Source organism: Mycteria americana, chromosome 5, assembly GCF_035582795.1.
Source record: "Mycteria americana isolate JAX WOST 10 ecotype Jacksonville Zoo and Gardens chromosome 5, USCA_MyAme_1.0, whole genome shotgun sequence".
Lineage (NCBI taxonomy): Eukaryota > Metazoa > Chordata > Aves > Ciconiiformes > Ciconiidae > Mycteria > Mycteria americana.
In genome coordinates this window covers 48,395,000-48,415,769 of record NC_134369.1, presented here as the reverse complement: position 1 = coordinate 48,415,769, position 20,770 = coordinate 48,395,000, and the positions used below count along the sequence as shown (strand labels likewise).

At 48.5% G+C, this 20,770-nt stretch overlaps 1 protein-coding gene across 5 annotated transcripts in view; it reads right to left on the bottom strand.

Annotated features, from left to right (window-relative positions):
• Positions 1–12,750: 12,750 nt before the first annotated feature.
• IFT43 (intraflagellar transport 43) overlaps positions 12,751–20,770 on the bottom strand; it is a 46,430-nt gene continuing 38,410 nt past the window's right edge. For 2 of the 5 annotated variants that reach the window (XM_075503282.1, XM_075503283.1), the window contains exons 6-9: positions 16,091–16,163; positions 14,362–14,437; positions 13,937–13,999; positions 12,759–13,108 (exon numbers count right to left, since the gene is read on the bottom strand). In XM_075503282.1, coding sequence (XP_075359397.1) covers positions 12,998–13,108; positions 13,937–13,999; positions 14,362–14,437; positions 16,091–16,163 — 323 coding nt within the window. In that variant the 3' untranslated portion in view covers positions 12,759–12,997. Of the gene's footprint in view, positions 13,109–13,936; positions 14,000–14,361; positions 14,438–16,090; positions 16,164–20,770 lie in introns of all 5 variants that reach the window. The other 3 variants (XM_075503285.1, XM_075503287.1, XM_075503286.1) reach the window with 3 other exon arrangements.

Genomic DNA, 20,770 nt, shown 5'->3' with positions numbered 1-20,770 from the left:
AGAATTTACAAAATACACTCTCTTCACTTGCAGCTGAAACGCAGCCTCCTGTAAATATGAGGGTAGGAAATGCTACATATATCACTGGCACAAATTAACACAGGGAGAGGTGAAGAGGAATCCCAGAGCCAAATCAAACTGGTAACAGGAAACACACGTCCGCTGGAGTTGGCAATTACCTAAGACAAGAGGGGATGACACCTGAAATCCATGGGGCAGGGACCCAGCTTTGCATCTTGTTGCAAAACCAGCAGCTCCACCCCCACAGCATCCTCTGGTTCTCAAGCAAAATTCACAGCGACTGCAGTTTTGACAGCTAAAGTCAAACACAATGGAATTCAAAGAGTACATTTGTGTGCAGCGGCTGCACATTGCTCCCTGCGGCTGTATCCCAGAGCCCCTTCTCCGCCTTGAGCTGGGGCACTGCCTGCATGCTGTCCCACCAACAGCCACACACCCCCCAAGGTCACCCAGGCCCCGGTCGGGGAGGCAGACACCGCCTCTCTCTTGCCCCAGTCATCCAGGTTAGTTTTTGCTGCTGCTTCTTCAGTATATGTGGCTGTGCCTCTTTGTCCGTCAACCTCCTCCACAAGCTTATCTTGCTTGTGCATGAGTTTCGAGCTTATTCTCATCTTCCAGACCCATTCCTTCCTTTCTGTCCAGCCTCCACCAATGACACCTGCTTTGTCCCTCCTCTCTCCCTTTTCCCACACCATCCATAACATACCAACCATTTTCCATGTGCTCTTAAACACCGCTGCTCTCAATGGAGTCTCTGCAGACCCAGGAAGAAGGTGATTGCAGGTGCTGCCAGCTGGTGAGAGGTGTTGTTCACATTTATTTTGTTAACCCGTTTGCTCTTTTTCCCCTTGCCACGTGGTTTATTTTTCTCAGGCAGTGGTTTATTCCTTTCTCTTGTATCTTGTTCGAACACAAGTGCACAGCACCAAGCACACGTGAGCACTGCAGCAACGTGCAGCGCGAGTGTGCAGCCGGGGCAGCCCTTGCAAGCCCAGGCCCACACGGCAGGCAGAGATGCTGTATCCCAGGGAAGGCCATGCTGCGGCTCAGCAGCAAGGGGTAGGTGGCTGACATGCCTTGGCTAGGTTGGCACAGGCATGGGGAACACCGGCCATGGAGGCCCTGGCTCTCGGAGGTGACGCAGTGCCTGGCCAGAGCTGCCAGCCCAGCTCTGTCCCCTGGGAGCAGAGGGACCCTCGAGAAGAGACTGTCATCCTTCCCCGTCAAAACCCTCCCAGAGCTTGAATGGATGGGACGAGTCCTGAGGTTCTTGGCCACAAAATAGGACTTAAGTTGGTGGTTTGTAGGTCAGGAAGGCGGTTCGCACCCCCTTGCCGCACAGCCCCCATTTTCCAATGAGCCCCTGGGGCCCCTCAGGCTGCACGGCCCCACCGGGGAGTGAAATGGGGACATTAAATCTCTCAACCCCTAATGACAGCGCTGTGAGGGTCTCTGCCCCAGCAGTGGCTGGTGTCCAAACTCCCGCTGCTTTTCCCCATCCCACGCTGTGGCGGGGCAGCAGGTTCCGCACGGGCTTGGCTGAGCTGCCGACCCCGGGAGCCGGCGGAGGGTGAGGAGGGGGCAATTTACGGCCGTGGTTATTGAGTGGTGTGCGAGCCGTTTGTCACGCTGAGCCCTGGCACCTTGTTCTACCTGTGTTGTGCGTGTTTTATTGGTGTTGAGCAGAGGGAGGCCGGAGCAGAGGGGAGTCTGGGAGGAAAGGCACTCAAGTGAAAAATGAACAGAGCCAAACAGGATTGAGAAAGAGAGAGAGAGAGACATGCAGGGGAAGGGGGTGAAGGGGCCAGATTATAAAACACATGACAAATGTCCCCACTGGCAGCAGGGTTAGGGAAAGAGAGAGAGGGAAGAAATGAGGGGGGGCAGGAGAGGAAAAAGAAAGAGAGAATAAAGACACTGCCTTGTGGCCAGCACTATCCTAGTGGGATCGGGGATGCACATGTAGTCAGAAAAATAATTCTCAGTTTAACAAAGCAAGAAGAGGGGGGTGGGAGTGGAGGAAAGCTACAGATCCAAATGGAAAGTGCCCCAGGGTGTCCAATCTGCTGGGTTTTAAAAAAAAAAAAAATCATTTTGCCTCATCCCCCTCCTTCCTCCACTGGGGAGCCGGCTCCTTCCCTGTCCCCCCAGCCACCACCACCAAAAGGAGTGGGACTGGGGAGAGAGCAGAAGGTCTGTTTAGAATTTCACATCCCTTCCATCCTGCTCCCTCAGTGCTAAACTTTCAAGACAAAAATCATAAAACGAGGTGCTTTGTTGGTGAGGCTGATTCAGAGATCTTCCTGTTAGGAACAAGAAAGGGAAAAGAGAGACAGAGAGCGAGACAGAGAGATAGCTAGATGGAGGGCTAGCTTTGTGCTTGCAACAAGCCACTAAAGGTGCATTTTTAATTAAATTTATACAAAATGTGTCAGTTTTATCTCTATGTTTCAAACCTGACTCTTTTCTATCAAAGTAAAGTATTGATCTTCACTGCCCCAAGCTACCTGACTGAATTAAACAGAATAAATAGAAGAAGGACTGAAAGGGCTTAGAAACAACTGCAGAGAGGCGAATGTTTAATGGCTCCACAGTCATTTGCTGCAATTAAAAAACAAAACCGTTTAGAGGGGCTGTTAACACCTTGAAGTCTGAAAATCCTCACTTCAAAAAAGCCCCAAAACAGCTTCCAGGCAAAACATTTTAATTGCCATAAATACTTCCAACCTCAGCCATCACTGGTGTGTGTGCACGTTGTACAGATAGACAAACAGATCCCTGGGCCCAACAGGACACAACCCGCTCAGCTGGTGAGATATAGGTATGCTCTATACGGCACAGAGACACCTCCAGTCAAGAAAAGGCGTGTATCGAGAATGACCCAGATACATATCCACTTTATGTAAGCAAAAAACCCATTTATCTGAGAAGTTAAGGGTGGACCTTTTAGACCCACACACATATTCCAGGTCTGTTTGCTTAATGTGACATTGCCCATACTGAACGTTATTCTCCAAATTGGTCATACTCAATTGCATGTCATGCAAGTCACAAGCATCTTACAAAGCTCTCTCTGTGCCTGTCTTATGTCACAAGAAACTGTCACAGACTTTGCACCGCAACCAGTCCCACTCGATTAAGACCTAAGTGTGTTGGGGCTGGGGTACCCTGTGACAAGAGCCTACAGCCCCTGGGACAGACAGGGCCCACAATTTTGTTAAAGGCTCTTGACCATCATGTGACTTTAAAAAAAACCACCAACACATTTGCTTGGTTAATCTTAAGGCAATGTGGTACTCTGTGACTTACCAAAGCCTTTCTGAATGGCCTGTACATCCCTCAGCACGGAGAAGATTTCCCATCCCTACCCTGCGGTCCTCTTCTGCTGAGCTCAGCAGAAGAGCTTGATTTTGGGGACTCTACAGAGAGAGACAGCGGCAGGCTGAAGAGCCCTATTGGCTTCAGGCTTCCAGAGTTTGCATTGGAAAATAGTTTGGCACATTGACAACTCATCCCTTTCCCTGGGTATTTCTGGGATGAGGGGAGCAGGGTTATGGTAGGAAGCCATTTTTGCAGGAGATGATTATGGTTTCCTACCTCAGCAGGGGTGCTACCAGGTGGGCAGTGTGCTGGGCTGTTCCTGGGGAAGGTGTTTTGCACAGAGACTGTGAAGTTTTACTTTGTGTGTTTGAAAATCTGGAAGGAGCTCTATAGCCTGAAACCAGCTTTTGGTTGAAAATCAAAAGAAAACAAATACACTGGCCTTGTATATCATTTCAGTTAGTTACTGAAGTCATGTGTCTGAGGCACCGGATGGAAGCTCGGAGAGGCTGGATTCAATTCCTAGCTGCGTCACAGTCTCCCTGTGGGACCCTGGAGAACTTGCATTATCAGTCCACAGCTCTGGTCCCTGCGTATGAAATGAAGAGCATCCAGTCCCCTTCACACAGGGACAGACAGGGTCTTAAGTCGTTGGCACCATGTGTTTGAAAGCCGTGGAAGTGAGTAAGAGTATCTCTGTGGGGCATAGAGCAATATAGAGGGGCGACACCAGAGATGGCTTTAAAAGAGCTAGCTCAGATCCCTGAAGAGGAGGAGCCACAGCACTCAGCTGGGCAAATCCAGGCTGCTTCTCATCCCTCTGGGTTAGACGGAGTTTGCTATCTGGACTAGCTTTGAGATAGCTCAGGTATAGCTACAATCGCCTGAACTGTTATCACCCATTTATTTAGCGGGTTGATTCCCCAAAGCATACAGCCATCTGTACACATAACCCCGCAGGCCACAGGGAGCCACAAGCTTAACTCCAGTTTGGCTTTGGAGCTTGAAGCACTTAGAAGGTTGCTTGAGTTGGACCAAATTCTTTGGCAATTTCCCAAGGCACTTTTCTGGCTTTGCGGGTATCTGGCATTTACTTCTAATGATCAAAGCAAGACTTCAGCCTATCACATGGACTGCAAGTCCATGGTTTTTGGCTGATTCAAAATGTCCCACAACACCAAAAAAGGTGTCCCTCATCATTTCAGGGCCAAAAACCATCCTGAGAATTTTCCTTACTTGGATCTGAAGGGGGGGATGATTTTTGCTGAAGGAGCAGGGTCAGATAATAAAAGCTCTGACCAGATATTAATGCGCCAGTTTAGGCAAGTGAACTCTGCATTTTCTCATCTTTCAAACATTTTGTTCAACATTAAGTAATGATCACTCATTGTCTGCTATCAATAACTGGATACAAAACAGCCAGACTCTGTCATCTATTTTCCAGCACTGGGTAGAAGAAAAGTGAGGGAAAAGATTTTCTGTGAGCAGCAGGGTATTTCACAGGGAAGCAACAGCATGAATGTTACCATGCACGATTCCTGCCTGTGACTGTTACATAATCACATGTTTTTAAAGGATCTGTTAAGCCATGTGCATGGGTTTGTATTGTGGCAGCTCCCTCACCAACATCTGAACTGCAGGTTAACATTCATCGCAGTCAGCTGAAATGCTCAAAAGCAACAGAGGCACAGGGACAGAAGCCAGCGTGCTCTGCTTGACAGGATTTCAGAGCTTCACTCTTGCTTGAGCATCAGGAAGTTCTGCCCTATACCCTTCCTGGGCCCGCAGCCTCTCAGGGGTGAAACAGCCCTACAAATCTGAGCCAGTTGCCATATTCTGTAGCAGAGGGTACATACGCATTCAGTCAATGCTGCAACTTGTGCATCTGAAATGAACCGTTTGGGAACCAACGAATATGCATTTTTAGCGCTAAGGTTGAATACTCCTGCTGCTTACAGCCAAGCTCCTGCTGCTGCACTTCAGAGCGTTTTGCTTTGTTACGGACCCCTGATTAACACTTTCTAAGCATTTCAGCCCACACTCCAGTCACTTTACAGATTGCAATGAATGCAGATTTGACTTTATGGGCTCATAAAAGTGTGAATTAGCACAACAATTTTCCCGCAGCCTATTTGCACAGCCCTTCCTCAAGTGACCTGTCCCTTCAGACAACACGAATATTTCAGCTCAAGCGAACTGCCCGGCAAGGCATTTTTAAGAGACTAGAAGGAGATCTGTGGCCCCAGGAAGCCATGCCTGTGGGAGCACAAAGCAGGAGCATCACTGTGAAGCCCAGCGCTTGCATCTCTTGGCAACATTAGAAAGCGCTGAGAAGCAAAGTCCTTTAGCCCCTGTAGGAACTGCAACGATCCCAGCAGCCCTGGCAGTGCCACCCGTAGAGGCTCTGAGCCTGGCATTGCTGTTGCCACCCATTCTAAGCAGAGAGGGGCGAGCAGAGCTCCCCTGCCTGCCTTGCACTGGTGCAGTGGTGCCTCTTGCCTGCAGTACAGACGTAGTCACACAGCCCTGCACCAGTACGCTGGGTCGGACACAGAGACCCCAAGACGAGCACCTCACAGCGCCCCAGCGCTGTGCTTCTCCGTGCACATGTGCCCTAATCTCTTCCAGCCTCTACTCGGGCATCCCGTCCATATCTTCGTGCTGTGGAAAACACTGTCACCCAGTAATCTGCCCCTTTTCCTGCTCTCTGCATATCACTGGTGTGATCAGGCCTACCTCTGCATGGAGGAGGGGCTGGCTGACCAAATTTCTTTAATTAAAAGAAAAAGGATCAGGTTTATTCCAGATAAGCAGGCAGGATTAAAATAGACAGAAAGAATAGACAAGGGGCAGCTGTCAGCACTCCAGCCGATCCGGCATGATTATTAATAACGATAAGCAGGAGAAGAGGGCTAATAAAAGGATAATGAAGTGGTCCTGAAAGTGACAGGAGATGGAGCCCGATAAGAGGGCCTGCGGCCCGGAGCTGCTCCGGCCCCTGCAAGGTCTGCGCAAAGCAGCCTGATGGGGCAGACCCCGGCAGCGGGGCACCGAGAGGAAAGGTTTCATCCCCCCAGGGACCACGGCAGAGAGATTAATGGGCTTGGGAGCTCTGAACATCAGTGTCATGCAGCATTCACGACTGAATCAATCAGGATGCTTCCTGGGCCGTGGACGCATGGAGTGCGGGTCGTCCCCCTAGATAAAGCACGGCCCTGGGAGGACTGGGCTGGCCAGGGCAGCCGATCATGGATCCGTCGTGGTGCCCCACAGCTGGGACCCTGCCTTGGGCCTCTCTCAGCACTGTATGGTGCCAGCACAGCCTGGGACTGGGATGCCACGCTTTGAAAGGGAGCGCAAGTGGAAGAAGCTGAAGCGTGGAGGCAGTTGCTGGGAGAGCACAGAAGCAGCGTGGGGCGTCTCTGCCCTGTCTGGGGATCACCCACTGCTCCGGTCTCTCCTGGCTCTGTCAGCTCTCCAGGCCAGGAAAGTGTCCCATATTCCAGGCAGTTGTCCAAACAGGTGGAAGGAAGTGGCTGAAGAACGAGCAGCCAGTGGAGGGTTGACTCTGGGCGCCCTTTCCCAAGGGAAAGATCACACACAGAGCACGGAGCACAGGCAAAGGCTGCTGCAGCCTGGAAACAACACAGTGCACCCACCTGTGCTCGCTAGATATTGCTCCTCGCCATGGTGCAGGTCAGTGGAGGGGAAATAAGGTATGGAAAGTTATTTCCCGGGAGCCATTAAACAGACAATGAAATGCCACCTAACAGCAAATTCAACCTCTGTTCTCTCTGTTGAGGGGAGGATCAAATAATCTGTAGAGATGCAGTGGGAAACAAGAGCCTCACAACTTGGTCAGGGAATGCTGTAGGAGGAATTAAGGCTGTTTGGGAAGAACTGGATTTGTTTCCATTTGATTCGGTCTCTTTTCTATTCAAACACCCCCTTCTCCCTCCCACGTCTAAAGCATTTCTCCTTCTTCAGAGCAAGAAGGACTCTGGCCGCGGGCTGCGACGTCCCACCCAGGCCAGCAGGCAGGCAGGCGGGCAGCGGGGTGCGGGCTCGGCCGCAGCAGCCCCACCGCCCCCACGCTCAGCCACGGGCAGGCAGTGAGCAAGGCCCGAGAGAGGAGCGGGGAATGTGGGCTCTGGCTCGCGCTGCCTGGCACTGCGCTCCCGCCACTCCGGGTCACCGCAGCAGATGCTGAGAGCATATGCCATGAATTAATTCCACTTTCCCCGAGACGCTCTGGCGAGAGGAACGGCAGTGCCTTTCCAACTTATTAACATAGGAGCTCCCCCCCACCTCCCATCACTTTGTCACACTTAATAAAACAGCCAGCCAGAGTCCCTTTAAAAGGCTCTTTAGCAGAAAGTTGCTAGGTCTGGCTTTTTTTCAGCTTTTATTTTCTACATTTTTTTTCCAGTGCTGCATATGCTGTCTCAGCCCCAATATCCCATCACCACCGACAAACTGCACCTTAGTAAGGCATCTCCACCAAGAAAATCTATAAATATTGTATCTATTATTATAAGCAAAACCAGAGATTCCTAAAATTGATAACACCTAGAATTAATTTTTCCTTTGTGCACTTCTTTTACTTCATCTGTGATGAGGCTCGCCATTTGCCCAGGTAGTCTATTGAGCTCTGAGCCTGCAAGAAGCTATCTGTGGGTGGATATTTACACCCATCCAGAATCCCAGCAAGTCCCTGGGCAGACACCCCAAATCAGCTCACTGAGCTACACATGCTGTTGACAACACACACCTCGACAGGTTTGCAGCTCTCCGTCAGCAATGTATGAACAGAGCAGAAGAAAGAGTAAGCAGAACACAAGACTCTCTACACTGAATTGCCATCTTCGAATTGAAGATGGGAAACACCAAGTATAGGAAAGCCATGTTTGACTCGGGAATTTGAGGTTCCTCATTTCTAACCCTGATTCTGCCATAGATTTGTTGTGTGGCCCCAGGGACACCACTGCACCTCGCTTTACCCTTCTGTGATACAGGTCTGTGGAGACTGACGAGGGATTACTGCTCTATTCCTCAGCTAGCCACAGCCCGGAGGGCTGATCTGAGTTCCTAGGAACCGGGTGCACTGTTCTGAAAACTGCTCTCACTTCTCACCTCACCTCAGGGTCAACCAGAGCTACAACTTTGCAGGCTACAAGAAAAAATTTACACCTGCCATTTCTTCCTTTGCACACTTTCCACGGGACTTTTCAGAAATGCAGGTTCCTGAGGCAGCTTTGTCACAGCCAATACCCACTGGTGTCACCACGCGCCAAGAGCTGGCCTGGGCATGCAAAAGCACCTCATCGTTTCTTTTTAGCTAGGGGAGTTACAGGAGCAGGTTCTCCTCTGACAGCACCAGGACTTGAGAGAGGAGAAGCAACAGGTCTCAGTCACCTTCCCAGCCCTGCAACCAAAACACAAGTGTGGAAGTGAGGTGGGTGGGAACAGCTTGCTGGAGGAAGGCCAGGAGCCAGACACTCAGCTTCCCTCCTCCAGCTGGGGAAGGAATTGAAAAGACATGGAAACAAGTCTCAGTCTATTAAGTTTATTGAAGGAAATTAAACAGACAACTTGATCACAGTGCACATAAATACTGACGCAAGGAGAAAATATCTGACAGTATGGCTTAACTGGGAAGGTGAAAGCATAAGCGGGCTCAGGGAACAGAAGGTGAAATTCAAAAACTGAGTATAGAAATAAAGCAGTTTTTGAACCATAAGGGCAATTCTCTATTAGAAAAACTAACCAGGGAAGACTTTCAAATATACTGTCTGCCTTTCTAAAAGACAGGCAAAGCTCAGCCACATCTCACTGGACCCTGCCATGGCCTGTATTACAGCAGGTCAGACTAAATGATCACAGCCACCTCTTCCTGCCTTAAAATAGACGAGGCTGTGATTTTCTTCAAGCCCTACTCCCAAACTCTGCCCAGGTATTTGCTGGGCTCCCAAGGTCCCGCAGTGGGCACAGGCCTGCCCCACACACACTTGCCTCCCACCCCAGAGCATCCCTGCCCAGGGTCCCAAGCCAGAGTGGGGCAGCCAACAGCACCCAGCCCCAATCACACTATTCTGGGAGATTTTATACAGCTTTAGAGCAGTTCCTCCAGCATAACATGACCACAGCTCATCAGCAAAGGCCTCATTCAACTCCCACTATGCTTTCCTTGTGTTCTGTTCTCTGCTGGCTCTCCACCAGCACCTGCTCTGGCCTCACTCCCCTTCAAATTTTATGCATACTCTGTTCCTCAATCATTCAACCTCCTTGCTCCTCTTGCCCCTACCCTGCCTCTCCCACAAACCCTGCTCTTTCTCCTGGCCCCCTCCTCCCCACACCCTGCCTCCAGTGGCCCTCCCCAAGCCCTCACCCATTCCTACCTCTCACCATCTCCAGGAGGATCTCCGGGGTCCGATGTCCCTCCTGCTCTTGTTTCAAGGGGTGTTTTCATCTTCCTCTTGACTCCTGCAGGGCCCCTGTGGCCTCTGAGGGGCTGAGCACCACTGCACAGCCCAGCTCTGCTTCTCATTCCGCCCTGCTGGGAGAGCAGCCAGCCAGGAATGCTCTGCCCACCCAGGATGATCAGAGCAGCTCTTGGAGGCAGAAGATGGCTCTGCGAACCTTCCTGGAGACGGCCCAGGATTGTTGCTGCAGCACACAGCTGCTAGAAGAGCAACAGGCTTGGCACGACTCCTGCACAGAGCACTCAGTAGCTACAGACCTAACTACTGCTTAGTTATCCACTCTTAATGCTCCATGTGGCCACCAGTGTCACCTCCCCAAGCCCCGAAAGAAAACACAACACATAATATGCCACATATCACACACCGCACCTCAGAGGCTGGGCAACCAGAAACATTGGATTCATAGTTCACCCACCCTTGTGCCTCAGGCCTGGGCATTTTCAGTTTTTGTGGTCATTGAAAACTGGTTGATTTGCACTGGTGACTGGGTGACTGCATGGTTTTATGAGGTGACCCAAAAGTGCAAGGCCTCCTATGCTTTGTGACACTGCCTGAAGGCCGAAGGGTGAGCTCACCTCTCAGCCTCCCTTTCTCTCTCTGCTCATGTTGTTTTCTTGCCCTCCTCCTCAACAAACCGAAGGCAAGTGCAGCATAGGAAGAGAGTTACTTCACTGGCAGGGACATGGTGCAGAGACCCAAGTTTCAGTGAGGGTACTGGTATTCTGTTTTGGGTCACTCCTGCAAACCCCAAAGTTTGTCCTCTCATTCTCAGGCCACAGAAAGTTATGTTTGCTTCATGCTTCAAAGAAGCTAGAGTCTCACCGGAAGCAGATACCACTGAATAAGGTGATACCAGGCAAGCAGCTTATAGGAGCTGTTGTAGTAGTCACTTTAGCATTAGTATCAAGGCTTGTTGAAGCCTTAGGCCACAAGCTGTGTACTTTCACCCAGATCCACCAACCGTGCACTGAACTTTTACTTGGCTACATGAAGGAAGGCCCCCAAAACCAGGCCAAACCAGAAAGATAAGGAGGCTTCAACCTTAGCAGAAGCTGCAGTCTTAGAGATAAGAATCGGCCCGCCTAGAGACAAGGAAAGGGCCACTGAAGAACGGGAAGACCCCAGACCCAAATACTACTATTGGTCTGAACTGTCTCCCGAGGGAAGGGGAATTTAGATTGTAAGGGTGTAATTGCTCAGGGATTTCTCTGTTGTGGGTCCCTCTCCGGAGGCACCCAGCTCGAGCTGTTTTCACCGCTGTACCAATCAATAAATTCGTCTGGCGCACGTCGTATCAGAGACTCTGCTTCGGGAAACCTAGGGTCGAGGCAGAGGGGAGAGGAGGTACCCGAGAGTGAGTGTGTGTGAGCGAGGAGTCGAAAAGGGGCACCCGTCAGCTCCGTGGAGCTGCCCACTGTGAAGGGACTCCGGTCCGAGCAGTTAAAGTCTCGGGTGGTGTGTGTGCCACTCCCTGAATGGCGTGTGAATGCTCGGGCAGCAGCTTCTCCTTTAACAGGAGCAGTGTGGATTAGAACCTCAGATCAAGTAGAAGGGAGAGAACCCACACTAGATGGTTGTACAGTTTGCAACTGAGAGTGCCTCTGCTTTCTCTATGATCTTTGAGGGATAAACTGAACAAATGGATGTCCCATCCCCTCCTCCCTTTACCATTCTCTTCCTCTCAGATTGGCTTGTTGGGTTTGTCTGATTTACTAAACTATTTTAGTTTGCTGAATTTAATTTTTTTTTTTCCTGGAATGTAGGAAGCATTCTAAATTCTCTTTGGCTGAGAACCATAGGTGTCACAGAAAAATAGAGGCTAGGTCAGCTGGGAAGTTTCTGTTCATACCAAAAGAGGTTTCTCTGCTCAGAGAAAGACTTCAGGATTATCCTCCATACACTGGCCTCCCAAGCTTCTGTCTCACCTAGTTTTCTAGTTATAGGGGAGATTTCTTGGTTGTAAAAAACTTAGTGTCTCCTTGAGACAGATGAGCCCCCCCTTATTTTGGTGGCCCCAGACTGGGACCCAGTTGCTTCTCTCGTTAGTAGAATTGTTTGGCCTATCAGCTCCGATCTGAAATTCTGCAGAGTACTGAATTCACAGTGAGTTATTTGACCTGTCCTGCTGTCAGTACAAGAGTGGGAATGCAGTGCTCTATTAGACCGACCAAATAAGCTAAGAAAAGCAACACAGCAAGCCTTCCTCCCAGCACCTGCACTGCCCCCAGAAGTACATAGCAAGATTCTCCAGCGGGACAAGGCTTTCAAGGACATTGGCTTAGAAGTAATGTTACTGTTTCCTCCAAATAATGACCACGATTCTATGGGGACAGGGCATTAACAGCTAAATGGATTTTTCTTTAGATGACAATAAGAGTGGGTTACCTGGTTCCAAGGAGACACCCACCAGGGAGTTACCTTGTTTCAGAGCAGCAGGCTCCATTCTTTCACATGCGTGGAATAAACAGTATTTTCTTTGCAAACTACCTATTGCCTGAAGCTATCTCTGTTCAGGCTGTGATCTCATTTGATTGCAAAAGCTAAGCAGGGTTAGGCCTGGTCAGAACTTAGCTGGGACACCTCAAGGGAAAAAAAGAGGTGCTGTAAGAAGCGGTGTTGGCAGTTTAATAGGTGATGCTGCTTCCTCTGAGTCAATACAAAGGTAATGTTCCAGGAGAGAGGTTAAACTAGCAGGGGATGGCTGGAGGCTGCTGGATGAAATGTAAAACGGGTATCCTGCCAACTTGTGGCATCTGTTGTGAGGAAGATGGTAATCTTGATGTCCTAGGCAAACAAATCCTATCACCCTAAGCTACTCTGATAGCCATCAGTGAAAACCACACTCCATTGTAAGATCGTCCACCCCAGAGAGGCTGCATTTCGGTAGAGGAACGATCGACTGTTGCAGTTATCTGTGAAGGTGCTAGTGAGGTGGAAGTGACTGTTCATAAGTAAATATTTTATTGTGTTTAAAATTCTTAATCTCTTTTGAGAACAAAGGTTTTTATTACAAAATACCCAAAACTTCTCCCGAGCCAGTCTTCCTATGAAGCAAGGTCCTATTTATTTTCATGTCTGAAATAAATTCTCAAATACAAACAAGTGAATAGAAAATTAAAGTGCTAAACTATTTACAGGGGATGGATGTACGAGATGTCTGGTGTGCCAGTGCTCTAGGGCAGACTGAGGTGGTCCTCTCTCTCAGACTGTCCCAGGTCCCACTCAGTCACTAGTTCTGAGGACACCTCTGTGAAGAGATGGTCCCAATCCCAGCTGACATCATCCTACCAAGAGGAAAAAGACAAACGTGCTGAAATGTTACTGGTGACACCCAAAGGTCTCTGAACAATGCCAAATATTCAAGATGAACAGCAAAGAGAGAAACTAAATGGCAACTGCCGCTGCCAGGGAAGTCCCAGATTCAGATGGCTAGAACAGGAATCCTAGCTAGAATGAAATGTGAATCCCTGCTACAATTTAAAGATTTTGACAGAGTTATTCACGTTCCAAAATTCCGTAAAGGACAGATTTTTTGATACTTGTTAACCTTAGATACTCCCAGGCAGGGCGTAAAGAGGAGCCATAAAAATCTTCCACCCTTCTGCACTTCTGCTGAAGCATCTGCAATTCTGAGCTGCAGAAATCCTTTGCTGCAAGTCCTGAGCTCCTGCCCCCCGAGTTGTACTGAGGTTGTTCTGTCCTGCTTTAACACGTCCCTCTGCCCAAACCCCAACTGCTTTCTGCCTTTGTCCCTCTGTACTGCCCTGCAGAACTACCTGGAGCTCATGGTGGTTACCAAAAGACAATACACAGAGCACTGTTTCTGCAGGGAGCTGTGACAGTGCTAGGTCCCTCACATTTTCCTTACTAGCTCTTTCATACTGAAGGGGGCCAATCATAGTGATGCCATGATCTCACACAGAGGAAGTCCTATATATCTTTAAAATAATCTGCTGGGGAAATCAGACCTCCATCCTCTTGGACAAGCTCCTCTTCACCGGCTCCTCCTCATCTGTTTCCTCACCCCACCGACAAAGGCTCACTTTCCAAGTATAGCCTGAGACACATAAGAAGCTTTTGCCCTGTTGGTTTCCCACAAAAGAAAAACTCACCTCTCGTAGTTCATGCTCTGGAGCCAAAACTTTGGTGAGAAGCTTCAGGTCAACCTCTCCATCCTATGAACACACACAGTCACAGTCTTACAGACAGTGAGAAAGCGGACACCATCATTTCACCAGGTAGGTCTTGCTAGGGATAGGCACAACATTTGCCTCATAAGGGACATATACTTTGTCCAGGACAACAGCAGGAGCCTCATCTGAGCAGCAGATACCATATCCACACTATTTACAGACACAAACAGACACAAACAAGCATGAAAGCCACACTGCAGAGAAGAACAGACTTGAAAGCAGACTGGAAGTTGTTTGGATGATAGGGCTGTGTATTGTATGCAGCTGAATATCACTGTGGAGGATGATGGGACTCTGGAAGGAGAGGGAGTCACATCGGTCACCCCATAGCAACATCCACTTACCAGAGTCTGAAAGGCAGCATACTTCATAAGATCTTTGTCCAGGTCATGGTAGGTCAGCACTCTGTTCACCTGCACACTGCAACCAAAAAGGGTCTAAGAACAAGCCTGGACAAGTGTGGAAGCACATCTGAGGAGAAGGGTGGCATGAACAGAAATCTGGTGTCACCCATCTCAAGTGTCCACATCACCCATGTGGACTCTTAAGATGGGTGTCCCCGGACAGAAGCAAATCTCATTCAGCAAATGAACAGTCATTGACAAATCTGCATGCCAGGCTGTGCACACGCATAAAAATAGGATGTGGAGTGACCACAGGCTTCCTCAGAGAAGCCAGTACGCCAGAGAGAAGATCCACAGACTAGCTGCAAGGGCCAGAACGAAAACAGGAATGTAATTCACCAGGGGAGGTTTAGACTGGATATTAGGCAATTTTACTTCACTGAAAGGGTTGTCAAGCATTGGAACAGGCTGCCCAGGGAAGTGGTTGAGTCGCCATCCCTGGAGGTATTTAAAAGACATTTGGATGAGGTGCTTATGGACATGGTATAGTGGTGGTCTTGGTAGTGTTAGGTTTATGGTTGGACTCGATGATCTTAAAGGTCTTTTCCAACCTATACGATTCTGTGATCCTGTGATTCTGTGAACATTGGAACAGCCCCAGCAGGCTCTGAGAGCCCCACCATATAAGCTACAGAATAGTAGGGACCTTGTGATTTCCATGTCTGAGCTAAGTCACAGCTATCAAATACAATTTCTTAAAATGTAGCCTCCAAAGAGAAACATGGTACAGAGGTGGGTAATACACTGTTGTGCCATGCTTCCCTTCGCAGGTGATGCAATACTATAGAAAAGACGTATATTAATTTAATTTCTGTTTGTGTTTGTCCATGCAAATTACTTGTCTTTTCTATTGCAGGGAGACTATAGATGCAGGAGGAACAGATGGGATTATAAAAAAAGAGAGAAAACAAAGACATGAACTCTGGTGAGAGACAAAGTAATTTTAAATTTTCTACTATAAAGTGTCATTTATTTTTTTTAACAGCTATTTAATTACAATACCTACTCCATACTTGTAAGAGAGGCATCTGTGGTCAGGAGTAAGATATCCCACCCCTCCAAATAAGGGTCAATAGAAATCCCAGCCTGTGATCTTGGCAATAGGCCCAACAGCAGAGAGAAGACTTTACTGATACATTTAAGATAAAACCCCCAAAATTTTCATTTTTTAAAACTTGCTGGTCTCCCTTGAGCTAACCCCAAGACTATTCTGATAACACCTTCAAACAACAGGATTGTACTTCACAAATTAACTAGGCACTTGAATAAGAAGGATACCCTGTGGAGGGCAAAGCAGCCTACGACCGTGCATAATCAAAGTGTGTGTGATAATACATGTGTACTGGAGGCATTTGAGGTTATACAAGCAACCTTAAATCAAGCAATTCCTAACTTTTGAGAGTTTGATTTTGCAACATCAAACATGCTACTGTAATGTAGTTTTTGTATATATAGAGAGAATATGCAGTAATTGCTTTCTCTGTGTAACAGGAAACAAGAAGTTTGCACTGTTCAGCTTGGAGCCCCACTGCCACAATACACAGCATCGAATCCTGCTGAATGGCACTGCCACTGACGTCCAGAGAGCATGAGATAAGATGGAGTTTAATTTCACCAGCCATTTCGCACTGCTGATGAGAGCCTCAAGAACACCTGGCAGTGCCCTTACCTGGGGGGAGCTGCCACTTGCATGGCCAGATCTTCCTCCTGGACTTCCTCCAAGTCGGGGATCACAGGAATGTCTGCAACAAGAGAAAGTAGCAGCAGTAAGTGGGGAGTGTTATGCTCTCCTCTCACTAGAGACAAAGGTTCCCTTGCTTCGCAGATATGAAACAGCCTGTTTCTTATTAGAGGAAAACACAAGAGAGTTATTTAGCAATGATTAAAAATATATTGTTTAATATTAAAACAAGGCAATAAAGCTTTGAAGCTTGGGGTCAAAAGAAATCTTGCAAGACGAGCAGATTTGGGCTGGGTAGGACTCCATAGCCATGGACCATGCATTTGAACACAACCTTGAAGCTGAAAGAAGCCAGCTGCACTAAACCCCGCTGCGTACTTGCCATCATCCTAAGACTGGCAATAATTTGCTTCTTATAAGATGTGTTATCATTTGCTCAGCTCGCCCACCAGTCACCTAGACTCTATTAGAAATGAAATGTGGAGCAGAAACTGAGAGAAGCCATGCAAAAGTACATGCTGAAGGAGCTGCTGGCTGGGTCTCAGACTGTGCAGAGGCCTGTGACCTTCCTGATAGCTGAGGAAGGAAGGCCTGGTGGCCTAGCAGATACAAAGACTAGGGAAGATGCACTTAGTTGTAATGTCATAAACCTTTTTGTGATTTCCAGTGTGACCCTGGAACGGCTGATGTCTGGGTCACTGGGTATTCCCAGCACAAGGACTACAGCTACTCCACCTAAAAAGGATGCTGGAGACAAAAGAATGGAGGAGAGGAGGAAGAACTGGGTGCACACTGAATCCTGCTAAAGGAGCAAGGCTCTGAGAGCATTGCATGCTTTTTGATTTGACAAAGTCCTGTGAACAGTTGGAGATAGAGAGCGCAAAAACGGAGAGAGGAAGAGGTAACTGGAGGTGCAAAGCAAGGACAGAGTACACCAGCACAGAGCTCCTTTAAAGATTCAAGGCCACAAAGGATGTCCAGAGACCCTGAGCCCTCAGACCACGGAGAAGCTGGTGGTTCACCTCTGAGAGGAGGTTTCACTCACACAGTGTGCAGATGCTGGAGCGAGCAGGCTGCTCCCGGCTCTGTCAGGAGCACGGCCATGCTACTGCTGGACAGCAGCAGGCAGCTGAGCCTGGCTTTGCCCCATTTTGCAGCCCAGGCTGAGATGAATATTCAGGAGCTGGAGAGACGTTCCCACCTGTGGCGCTCAGGGATCCGGGCAGGGTCTTCCTGAAAAGCCCCTTGTCCGGCCGCCTGTCAGAGCTTCGCAGGCTCTCAGCTGCCCTCTCCTGCTGAACGTCCACTGCGCATCCCCCCGGCTCGCTGGCCGGTGGGGCGGGAGGCAGCCCTCGCCCAGCTGCGGCAGCACACGGGTCAGCCCAGGCCTTGGCGCGGTGGCCGTTCGGAGCTGGCCACACAGTGGGATTTCTCGCTAATTGGCTGCCTGGCGGAAGGCTGAGCGGGACAGGGGCTGCCACGAGAGCCTGGCCACAGTGAAAGGCAGTGACAGCTTGGCTGGCCTCAGCAGAGCTGTGCCTTCTAGCTCCCCAGCCGCCCAAGGAGCAGGTGCCTGCAGAGCAGCTCTCCGACTACAGCAAACTTCCCAAAGACATTTAAAGGGAAACTGCAGCAACAGGCCCCCAGGCTGTCCCTTAGACAGAGGAGGCATATGCAAGAAATGCATCACCAGTGCATCGCTGGGCATTTGAGGCAGATCTGTCCCCCCTCTGCTTGTAGGGACAATACACAGAAGAAGCTGCTATCCCGCTGGCTCTTCCCTGCAGGGGCTCCCAGCTCTTGGTAGAACTTGTAGCAAAATGCAATCACAGGACAAAAGCATCTCCATGGACAGACAGACTGACCTGTGGAGGCAGCTGGTAAAGCCTGCTCAGTGGTAATGTGGGAGAAAGTCCCTGTATATAAGCAACAAATACCAAGGAGGGAACAGACTGGTGAGACTGGTCCAAGGGGAGGAATGAAGTGCTGTGCAGAGGTGCCTGTTAGGTCCAGGCAAATGAGCATGGGAATGAGAAACAGTCTAATCTCTCCTGAGCTAATTTATCCTTTTGAGCAGGAGACTGTGAATGTTACTCAGCAAACACAACTAAATGAAGAACTACCTGGGAACAGAGCTGCCCTTGCCCACGGAGCAGCATTCCCTGTAGCAGGAGAAGGTCAGATCCTTATCCTCTTTTGACAGCAGAAATGTGGAAGGTGTTTGCAGCAAACTGAATTTCTTCACTTGGTGCTCATTTTGGCAGCTGTTTCTGGGGTCTCCTCTTCCTGGTTCCCTTTTGCTTTTGTTGATCTCTTTTTGCACTAGAGAAAACTGTGAACTTAGGGCCCAGATCAGTGATGCCCCTTCCATTTCAGAGGTTCCCGAAGAGTCCTAGATTTGCCAGTGCTGCTTTTGTCTTATTGCCATTGAATTCCATAGAGACATTCCCAAACCCCTTGCAGAGCACTACCTCTACTCCGAATTAGCAAAATCCAGTCAATCACGTAGAAATTCTTTCCAAAAGAAATTCAAGGCTCCAATATTTTATAGGCACTTTGAAAATATTTCAGACAGAAGAGCTGGAAATGCTCTGGGGGCTCCTGCCAGCCCCTCCAACAAAGGCCAGCACATGCTTGTTCTTACTGCAAACTGCGGATGATTTTTGTCCATTTCTAGGCAGAAGCAATGCCCTTTAGGACTGTCAGAGACTGACAGGAAACAGAACAAAAATGTCACAAATTATAAGAAAATATCAGCTCCCCAGGCTAACTGCTATCAGTGGCAAATCAGCCCTGAAATATTTGGGTCTTTATTTCACTTGTTACTCATAATTTCCTCTTCCCTCTGCCAATTCCCATGGTGCCACCTCTCTAGAATCCCTCTCCCTTCTCTCTCTGTACAGTCTGCAAAGTGTCTCAGTTCTCACTTTATCACCAAGGACCCAACCTTTCCCCTCACTCAGTCTCCAGCTCCCTAATTGTTTTTGTTGCTCTTCTTAGGACTCACATCATTTTTTTCCAGTAAGCTCTGGTAACACAATCAAGTCATGGCACTATGTCATCTGCAGGGGGAAGAAGCACGTGGGCTGCAAGAGTGTAGGCATATGCTTTACTTTTAATATCCCCATTAGCTGCAGTGAGGTTACTTACATATAACATTAATACATGCAGAAATGTTCACAGGACCATGTCCTCCCAGTCTCGCACTGCAGCTCTCATATGGCTTTTTCCAACAAGGTTACATTACAAACCCATACTCTGTGTACTTCGTTCTGTGACCCACTTCTTTCCCTCCTGTTCAGTGTGAAGGTTTCAGATCATTTTCCATCACACTGATAAGGTTGTGGTTTTGGTGCAGAATCTTGACACATACTTTACTGTCCAGGCTCTTATGCCTGAATTCAGTGCCCAGGTAGGTGAACTTTAGAAATGACTGCACAATGTACCTACATGCTAAGGAGCTGCCTGTGTGCAAAAGGAAACACCTTCACAGATACCAGGTCACTGCAATGAAGTGAACAAATGGCCTGTGCATTACAAAAACAAAATGTTTTGTAGCTGAGAAGAAGGGTAGCTTCAAAACCTGGAAACAAAAAGTGATTCTCTGCAGTCTAGCTCTAGGTTGGGAGGGGGGGAAGGTTGCATTACTCAGCTGCATTTTGGAGGAGAGAGCAGCTTCCACAGTCTTTAATATCAACCAATTTTAATCAAAACTGTAGGCAAATCTCAGAAGCAACATAAAATCTTACAGCTTCAGCTGTTCTTCTCCCACCTTCCTGCAGACTTTGAAATCAGAACAAACTGATATGATACTAATGGTAAGAAACATTAAAATAAAAGTTACTGGTAAAAAATATTAAAAAGGGGAACAAATTGAGTACAAACTATCCTGCCAACCTTGGTCTCCCAGCTGGCCTCTGAACACTGTGCTGCAAGGTACTGTTGCCTATGCCACCTCCCTCAACCAGCCTCCCCCAGACAGAACTCCTTTGAATCTCCATTTCATATGGCAGATAACATTCCCAGAGTGAGTGCTCCTAAAAACGACACTCATTCTCCCCCTGAGAGTGAGTATCCTGCTTTCATTTTAGCTGAAGGGAGGGGAGAATAGGTAGACACACGTCAGGTAGTGTTTTACAAGAAGAAGAAATGAGCGTATGCAATAGAAGATGGGGGGAGGGAGGAGGAACATAAAAACGCAGTGCATGCAGTGACCTTAAAGAGGAATGGATGAGGCTTCTCTTTATGACTCAAAATGACTGGGAATGGAGTAACACAAAGTCTTTTCCCATGGATTTCTCATCCCATAAAGAAACAAGATATTGGCTTTAGAAACTGCTTATGGTAGAGATGTGAAAAACTGAGTGAGCACCAAATGCTACATGACCAGTGCAAACTCCCCTCCATCTCCCAGATGATGGTGAACAAGAGTGAGCAAAGAATGAAACCAAAATGAGTGTATCCATGCAGAAGTTATGGTGGGGTAGGAGACGCCAGTACCAAACGTTGGCTAACAGGGGAGTTACAATATACCACACCAAACTGATTGTCTCAGAGCATCTAAGTCCCAGCATACAAGTAAGAATAGTATTTTTATTACAATAGCTGGACTGAGCTAGGTCTTACAAAAAAAGAGCTTTATGGCTAAGTTATGGCAAGACACCGATA